General features: G+C 47.8%; 1 protein-coding gene across 1 annotated transcript; it reads right to left on the bottom strand.

Annotated features, from left to right (window-relative positions):
* Positions 1 to 156: 156 nt before the first annotated feature.
* On the bottom strand, positions 157 to 5,682 carry Ssr2 (signal sequence receptor subunit 2). Its single transcript, XM_048454755.3, has 6 exons — positions 5,596 to 5,682; positions 5,232 to 5,386; positions 4,566 to 4,664; positions 3,642 to 3,750; positions 1,851 to 1,928; positions 157 to 690 (listed from the first exon to the last, which is right to left on the bottom strand). Exons 1-6 carry the CDS (start codon positions 5,650 to 5,652, stop codon positions 580 to 582), a joined length of 609 nt encoding a protein of 202 aa, XP_048310712.1. The 5' UTR covers positions 5,653 to 5,682; the 3' UTR covers positions 157 to 579.
* Between the last annotated feature and the right edge of the window lie 3,296 nt (positions 5,683 to 8,978).

The following is an 8,978-nucleotide window of genomic DNA, read 5'->3' on the forward strand; positions in this document are numbered from 1 at the left end:
GGGACTGTGTGGTGAAAGCAGAGAAAAAAAAAAAAGATAACCAGAGTTCAAAAGCAAACAGGTATATCCCTGAGAGCAGATCATACCCCAACGCCCAAAGTCTGGGTTTGCCCTGGATCTGGGCTTCAAGACCTGTGTTCCAGCAAGACAAGCACATTGGTGTGGCATTTGTTTTTATTAGAAAACCCTTAGGTGAGTGCCCCTAACGCAGGCAGGGCCTGTTTAGGCCCCACAGCTCTCGTTTAATCTTCTACCCTCTTGTGAGGAGCTGCCAGGGGATGGGGGTGCCAGGCAGAGTCCAAAGGCCTCTCCTGGACCCCCAAGAGTTCACATTGCCAGTAACATGCCAATAGCACCCGGATGGGATCCTCAAGCTCGAAGCTGAGGCTAAAGGCAGTTACTGTTTGTATGGCTTCAGTGAGGACAGGGAGGCTCGCCAACTCCCAAGTCTGCCCTCTGCATTCTGGCTGAGTCAGGATCCAGGACAAGATGGCCACGGGCCAAGGGAACACATTTGCTACCCTATGGAGTCTAGAAAACACCTGGCTTCTTGGGAGAGAAGGGTCGAGGAAACTGCACTCAGTTCTTCTTGGGTTTGGGAGTATCATATTTCCTCTTGCTGGAGTACCACAGGAGAAGGGGGATGCCTATGGAGGGCAAGGTCATGACCCCAAAGGCTGCCCAGTCCAGCTGTGGAGGAAAACAAGAGCTTACTTAGGAGTCTGGATGCAGAGATGCAGGACAGAACAGCGACCCAGGGAATGATCCATGAGAAGGAAGCAGAGGACCCTGGCAGCAGAGTTAAAGCCTCTCTGCCCAGACAAGCGGCTCCTTCTCACCTCAGTCCGTAACAGTCAAGTCTAATGAAACTTGGACAATCCCCTTCATACTTCACCTTTTTGTCTTCCAGCCTAGTTAAGCACTGGACCACCCAGGTCTTCAGCCACATCTGCTGCTCTCAGTCTGCCCTTCCTCGCTTCTTGACTGGCTAAACCCTCTCCGGACTCAAAGGGACAGCTGGTGCGGCTCCTAGCTGCTCCAGCTCCTAGCTGCTCCAGGACCCTGTGTGACACACCTGACCACAGTGCTTCCCGCCACAGCCTCACTGAGTCTATGAGAGCAGGCAAATTTTGTTGTTGCTGAGGTTATATACTGTCTCTTGTAGCCCAGGCTGGCCTCAAACTGGCTACATGACGCTCCTGATCTTCCTGCCTTCACTCCCGCAGAAGCTGGGAATACAGGTGTGCCACCAGGGCTGGTTTTATAGCGTTGGGGTAGAACCCAGGGCCTTGTGCATGCTACTGACTGAGCCACATCCTCAGCGCCAGGTAATCTTTAACGGGAGAGACTGTCGTATTTGGAGCTTCTGGATGTAAATGGATTCCCTCATTCAGTGTTCGCTCAACCCTGAAAAATTCTCTCCAAGCTCCAGCTGGGCGAGCTGGTGCATGACTTAACCCCAGCACTCAGGAGACAGGCAGGAGGAGCGCTGTGAGTTCCAGGCCAGCTAGGACCTAAAGAAAATGAAACCAAGACTAAGTTTAAGTAACTATCTCAACACTATGACCCATTGAGTCTACTGAGCCTGACAGGCTTCCACTCCAGGCTGAGCAGAAAGAAAGGCCAGCTTCATAGTGCTGGCTCTTGTGAGCTCACCTGACAAAAATTTGGGCAGGATTACCTTAAAACTGTCTGTCTTTTTCTTTCTCTGTCTGTCTCTCATATGAAAGCAAGAAATAGATAAGGTAAGAACAAGTTAATCAATTTTCTAAGGAGACCATGAGTTTCCAGAACCAATAGAATGTTCTCACACCAGGGGATGAGAGACAATACTAGAAAGAAAGGCTTACAAAATGGGGGGAGAATCTCCGGTCAAACTCCCGCTGGGCAAGGATTCCTCCCTGTCCAGGTGCACTGGTGGAGCCAATCTGGAAAGAAAAAAAAAGAAGAGATTAAGGCAAGCTTCAAAGTTACCTCATCTGAGAACAGGCTGTTCCAGCCAACAGAGCTCTGAGCATTAGACAGAGCTACCAACAGACAGAGCAGCCGAGAATGCGTAAAGGGCTCAAGTGGGAGAGTCCTCGTATAGCATGGAAGACAACTCGGTTTTGATCACCAGTACTGGGAAAAGAGAGAGAGAGAAAGAGAAAAGAAGGAAGGAAGGAAGGAAGGAAGGAAGGAAGGAAAAAAGAAAGAAAAGGAGGAAAGACGCTATTGAGGGCTGGAGAGATGGCTCAGTGGTTGAGAGACTGGCTGTTTTTGCAAATGACCTGGGTTTGGTCCCCAGCACCCACAGAGAAGCTCACAGCCACCTCTAACTCCAGTCCCAGGGGATCCAAGCCCTTCTTCTGACCTCTGTAGGCGCTAGGCGTGGACATGGTGCACACGTATACAGTTCGGCAAAGGTCTCATATACATAAACAAATCTACAAAATTTTCTTTTTAAAGAAAATTTTTAAATAAGATAGATGAAGTCAAGCATGGTGGTACATGCCTTTAATTCCAGCACTCGGAAGGCAAATCCAGGCAGATCCATAAGAGGCCAGCCTGGCCTACAGAGTGAGTGCCAGGAAAACCAGAGCTATATAGAGAAACCTTCCTTGAAAAACCACAAATAAATAAATAAATACCAGAGAGATAATTCCCTCAGGCTTTTATAGAGAAAAGTAGATTAGGAGCCAGCAGAGTTGAACCCCCCCCCCCACACACACAGTGAGCATCTGTCAGACAGGACACGCTAGCTACACAACTAAAACCAAACCTTGATACACCAGGGTCAGGATACAGACCACTCCTGTCTGCACGGCAGGGTGTATCATGGAGTTAGCAGGCCTCAGCGATCATTTGCTTATTCCAGAAGAGAAAACACTCTTTCCTACTTCACAAGGCCGACCCGACTCAGATGAAGTAGTAAGAAGCGTTCTGAAAATGTTAACGCCCTACACAAACGTACATTACCAGAGAAGGGCTGGGGCTGCCACACATTCCTGTGCTGTCTCAAGAGTGGCCAAGAGTTTGGAGCTCACAGCGAAGAACTGTTCCCAGCGGCAGGCGAGCCTTTGATTTTCATGTCTATTAACCCACTAAGTACCAGGGAGTTCTGGGCAGAATGGCTCGCACACTTGTAATCCTAGCACTTGGGTAACTAAGGCAGGAAGATCAGGAGTTCAAACTCCTTGAAAGTTTGAATAAGGTCAGCCTGAGCTACATAGAATCTGTCTCAAACAAATAAAAGAAAAAAAATTCAATCACTCAGTTAATTAAAAATAAAGCAGGGTGCAGGGGTTCACACCTGTAACCTCAGCAGGGGAGACAGAGGCAGGTAGATCTCTGAGTTCAAGGCCAGCCTGGTCTACAGAGCGAGTTCCAGAACAGCCAGGGCTACACAGAGAAACCTGTCTTGAAAAACAAAATGAAACCAATTCAGGGCTGGGCATGGTGGCACATGCTTTTGGGAAGCAGAGGCAGGTGGCTCTCTCGTAAGTTCCAGGCCAGTCAGGATTGTGTAGTGAGATGTATCATGATAACGAAAATGAATAAAAGAAGAAAGAAAGGAAGAAAGAAAGAGAGAGAGAGAGAGAGGGAGAGAAAGAAAGATAGATAGACGGAGCCCCACAGAGCTCAAGGTTTGGAAAACTTACCACAACAGGCCCATCCTCCTGGGCCAGGTAGGTAATAGTTGCTGAAGTGAAGTTGAAATAACCAGCTTTGAGAGGACGAAGGACCACTGTGTGGGAGACATTGCTGGCACTAGCCCAACAGTTAAGGAAGTAAAAAAAGATGTGCCATTCATGAAAGAGTTAACAACACCTGTAGTGACTGCACGCCTCTTCATGCTTCAAGCCCACTTTTTAAAAGCATAGCATATGGTGGGGCGGTGGTGGCGCACACCTTTAACCCCAGCACTCGGGAGGCAAAGGCAGGAGGATCTCTGTGAGTTCAAGACCAGCCTGGTCTACAGAGTGAGTTCCAGTATATCCAGTGCTACGGAGTGAGATCCTGTCTCAAAAAATTAAAAAATAAGAAGTCAGACAGTCATTGAGTAAGGATGCGGGGCAACAGGTTACCCAGTTTCTCTACGCTAAGAAGCTGCCTTTTTTCCTTTTTTTAAAAGATTTATTTATGTATTATGTATACAGTGTTCTGGGCACCAGATCTCATTACAGATGGTTGTGAGGCACCATGTGGTTGCTGGAAATTGAACTCAGGACCTTTGGAAGAGCAGGCAGTGCTCTTAACCACTGAGCCATCTCTCCAGCCCGCCCTGAACCTATTCTGAAAGAACCTCGGGTATAGAGCATTTAGCCAGTGTGTGTGAGTGCGTGAGTGTCTCTCCAGCAATGCAAAGAAAAAACACCTTTCAATGTGGCCACTGATACCTTTATAAATGTGTGCACCTTCCTGTTGGACCACAGGGCTCACAGCCTACACAAGGCACGCTCACGCAGCTGGCTCCTGTCTTCCTGTGTCATCTTATCCACACAGACGGCAAGAAAAAGAGTCACACGCCCACTGTTTGAAGCAATGCCCCATCCCAGCCCTCATTACCTAGAAAAAGAGGATACGGGGCAATCCGGTCCCATTTGACATTGAGCATACCAGAGACGATGCCGAAGTCTTCTGGAGGGAAGGAATCGTCAGACAACTCCACATCCAGCGCAGCACTAGAAAGCAAATAGAAGAGTAAAGGATATAAAATTAAGGCAGTTAACTAGAAAACCTACCTGCTGGTCAAAAGAACCCCCGCCCCACATACACAGTAACTTGGTTTTAAAGAAGGCAGATCAAGGCCTGGGATTGTGTTACTCAGAAACACCAGAATATTCAAATATCCAGAAGCGAATGGGCCCAAAATTATCCCGACTCTAATTTCTGGACTGGAGAAGTAAAATGAAGATGGAAAAGAAAAATAAAATGAGAGAGCAGCAATAAAAGTGCTCATGAGTGAAAGAAGAGAGCGGAGAGTCGCGCCCCTGACGTTAGGACGAGATGTACATATTCTGAAAGCCTTCCAGGCCCCTAAAACGGAAGATGGCAGTTCACTCTAGGGTGCCTTCACTTTCAAAAAGCACCCCGGCAAAAGTAAGCCCTCTGGTGGAGTCATTCATGTCTTCACTCACGGCACCCGACGCTGGAGGGCTCCAAAAGAGAATTCGCTCCTCCACAAAGTTCTCTATGCCCACGTGGAAGCTCAGTACCCAGGAAGGAGCATGCTCACCCCAGGCCGTTACCTGGAGCCGACATTGTAGATGTTATACTGCAGGGTCAGGTCCCGCCCTTCCACAGCGTATCTGTTCAGCAATGATTTAGAGGCCAAAAGCCTGGCTCCTTCTTCTCCTTGACTGACAGCTAACAGAGCCAACACCACAAACGCCAGCGGCCTCATCTTTGGAAAAAAGAGCAGTGAGCAATCAGCCCAAGTATGGAAAGAACCGCCAGGCAGGCAGGCACCCTGAGCGGCGCCACACACCAGCCCCACGACCTCGTCGGCAGCCGCAGGCCCCGGAGTCGGCCCAAGCCACAGCTGTGTGCACCGCGCTTCGGGTCAGCCTGGGTCTCGGGGACCCTCAGTCCCACCGCCACTGCCGGACTCACCGTGGGCACCCCAAACGCCACCCTGGGCCACAGACAACCGGAAGACAACGTCAGCATCCAAAAGACCGGAAGCGGATCTGGCCGGAAACCCTGATGTCCCGCCCAGTGCCTTGTGGTTACTGTAGTTCTAGAACAAGTCACATAGTTCCCTTTGTGGCTACTGCCACCCCAAGAGAAGGCATCTAGACCAGCGGTTCTCAACCTGTGGGTCACGACCCCTTTCTCAAAGGCGATGCATATTATATATCCTGCATGCCAGATATTTATATTATGATTCATAATAGTAGCAAAATTACAGTTCTGAAGTAGCAATGAAATAATTTTATGGTTGGGGGTCACCACTGTTATGCCTAAATCTGCGAAGTCCCCTAAAAAGCCAACAAGAAGACAGAGTCCCGAATGTAAAAGCAAAGAGCCTTTATTTTAAGCAAGTTTGCAAACTCGGTCTCTCCGCATGTCCAACGTATTGGAATAAATGGAGAGCCTCGAGCTCAGTTAGAATAGGGTTTTATAGTAGTAAAGGTGGGGATGAGGGGTCTCTGAGGTTCAGGACTCCTGATTGGCTGACATTTGTCTAGGGTGAGTGAGTGCTGGCAGGTGGTTCTATCTACAACGTTGGAACGTTAGGCATTTCCTTTGGATGGTCTGTTTTTGGGTGGTGTTCAGGTAATTTCAGCTTGTGGTTTTTCCTGCAACCAGGCACTGCTTCAGGGTAAACTACTGAGACCCAGGCCTCTTGTTAAATTTATCGATGGCAGGTAATAAAGGTTGTAAGTAAAGAACTTCCTCTGGGTATCATGGCTGGCTCCCACAACCACATCATGAAGAACTGTATTAAAGGGCTGCAGCATTGGGAAGATTGAGAACCACTGCTCTAGACTCTAGTGTTCATGGAGGTCGGAAGAGGGCATCAGTCAATAACTAAAAGACAACCACCAACTGAGTTAGGATAAAAACCAGTCCTGTCTTGGTGTGTTCACTCACCCTTGGTGAAGAATAAAGTGTGCCTTGCTCAGACACATCAGTTGGAATGAGGGTCTCTTTTTTTGCAGGCCCGAACTTATTTCTAACAAACGATCTAAGCCATATGTGGGGTGGGGTAGGTAGGTGGGGTACACTAAAGAAACTGCCAGCCGGGGGCTGGAGAGATGGCTCAGTGGTTAAGAGCACAGGCTGCTCTTCCAGAGGTCCTGAGTTCAATTCCCAGCAACCACATGGTGGCTCACAACCATCTGTAATAAGATCTGGCTCCCTCTTCTGGCGCACGGGCATACATGGAGGCAGAATATTGTATACATAATAAAAATAAATAAATAAATCTTTAAAAAAGAAATAATAAGCTTAAAGAAAAAGAAACTGCCAGCTGGGCAGTGGTGGCGCATGCCTTTAATCCCAGCATTCGGTGAGTTCGAGGCCAGCCTGGTCTACAGAGTGGGTTCCAGGACAGACTCCAAAGCTACAGAGAAACCCTGTCTTGAAAAAGAAAAAAGAAAGAAAAAGAAAAAAAACAAACTGCCAACGTGAATGCTCCATGGTGTGGTTAAGGGGAAGTTTTATTGTTTTTTGGGTTTTGTTTTGTTTTCTGAGATACCGTTTCTCTGTGTAGCCCTAACCTGGAACTTTCTCTATAGACCAGGCTGGCCTCAAACTCAGATCTGCCTGCCTTTGCTTCCCAAGTACTGGAATTAAAGGTGTATGCTACTACCACCCAGCAAGGGGAAGGTTTTGGTTTGTTTGTTTGTTTGTTTGTTTGTATTGCAAATAAGAACAAGAAAATTGGGCAGAAAAGATGGCTCCGTGGTTAAGAGCACTGACTGCTCTTCCAGAGAACCTGGGTCCAGTTCTCAGCATGGTGGCTACAACTGCCTGTAACTCCAGGATCAGAACTGCAGACTCTGCATGCACATGCTGCACAGACACACATGCACGCAAAATACCCAGATGAATAAAATAAACAAACAAATAAATTTGAGAGAGAGACTGAGACTATCCAAAAGCATCCAGAAGGATTCAGAGATGTCCAGAACACACAGAGAAAGCCACTGACCAAAAATGGTCACTGAACCGAACATGGCCCGGGTTTTCTGTGAGGGGATGTAGAACAACCAGAGACAGAGACTAGGGAGTGTAGCCAGGTCAGGAGTAGCTGGGAGAAGGAAGCCAAGAGCTGGAGGAAGGTTAGGGTAGAGGAGGAGTAAGAAGCATGGACATTTGAAATGTGCAACAGATATTTGTGATGTTATACTGAGGGAGCCTGGAGGCCAGCATGGGCTGTATGCTGATAGGCACTACACGGCACTACACGGCACTACACGTAGCCACACGTCACTCTGCCAGAATAGGAAGCAATTTCACAAGTTCCAGAGGAAGACTGGTTGTTTTCTTCCTTCTCTCCTTCTTTCCTTCCTTCCTTCCTTCCTTCCTTCCTTCCTTCCTTCCTTCTTTCCTTCCTTCCTTTCTTCCTCTTTCTTTTTTTCAACCTAACTGCCAGAAATCCTCCTATAGTCCAGATTGAACTCATTTCTGAATATTAAGACTGCCTTTTGGAATTTGGAGAATTGGAATTTTCTTTGAACCTGATAAAATCAAATATGTATTCAGCACCCACCGTCCAGAAATCTCAAAAAACAGCTGCCTCCAAACTCAGAAGAGGAATGTCTTCATCTTTCTCTGGCTGCTTTGCACTGACCTTTCTCTAGCCTCTCCCCTATTCATTAAGTCACTTGGCCACATTTTAGGACATTTAGTCTAGGGTGAAGGGAGGCTGGGCTTCAATACAGAGTTAAGCGCTAGCTCTACCTCTGAGCTCCACCCTAGTGTAGAGCAGCAAGCACTGTGGTCTCCATGTCCCTGTGGGGTAATACAGAGGAACACAGTGTGCAGGCCTTTAAACCCAGCGCTCTGAAGCAGAGGTAGGTGGTCTCTGTGAGTTTCAAGCCAGTCAGAGCAGAGATCCTGTCTCATAGCAACAATAACAAACAAACAAAGAAAATAGGGCTAGTGCTGCTCTCAGAGAGTTTTAGGACCTGGCAGCAGGGATGGAGCAGGTAGTGTGACTCCCCTGAAGAAGGCAAAGGGGATGCTCACCCTCAGCAGAAAAACCCCACCAATGGCTTTCCTTTGTCAAGGAAATGCTATTTCTTACCAAGCACTCTGTCCTTCTGCCTCGGACAGACCACTTTCCCTCTTGCCTGCTTTCTAACTCTCAGATCTTTGCTTAGAGCAAGTTATTGGACTTAAAAAAATCTTGGGGCTGGAGAGATGGCTCAGCGGTTAAGAGCACTGACTGTTCTTATAGAGGACCAAGGTTTGATTCCTAGCATCAACAAAACTATCTTTAACTCCACTTCCAGAGGATCTGATGTCTACTTCTCGCTTCCTAA

This window comes from Myodes glareolus, chromosome 17 (assembly GCF_982192425.1).
Source record: "Myodes glareolus chromosome 17, mMyoGla1.1, whole genome shotgun sequence".
NCBI lineage: Eukaryota > Metazoa > Chordata > Mammalia > Rodentia > Cricetidae > Myodes > Myodes glareolus.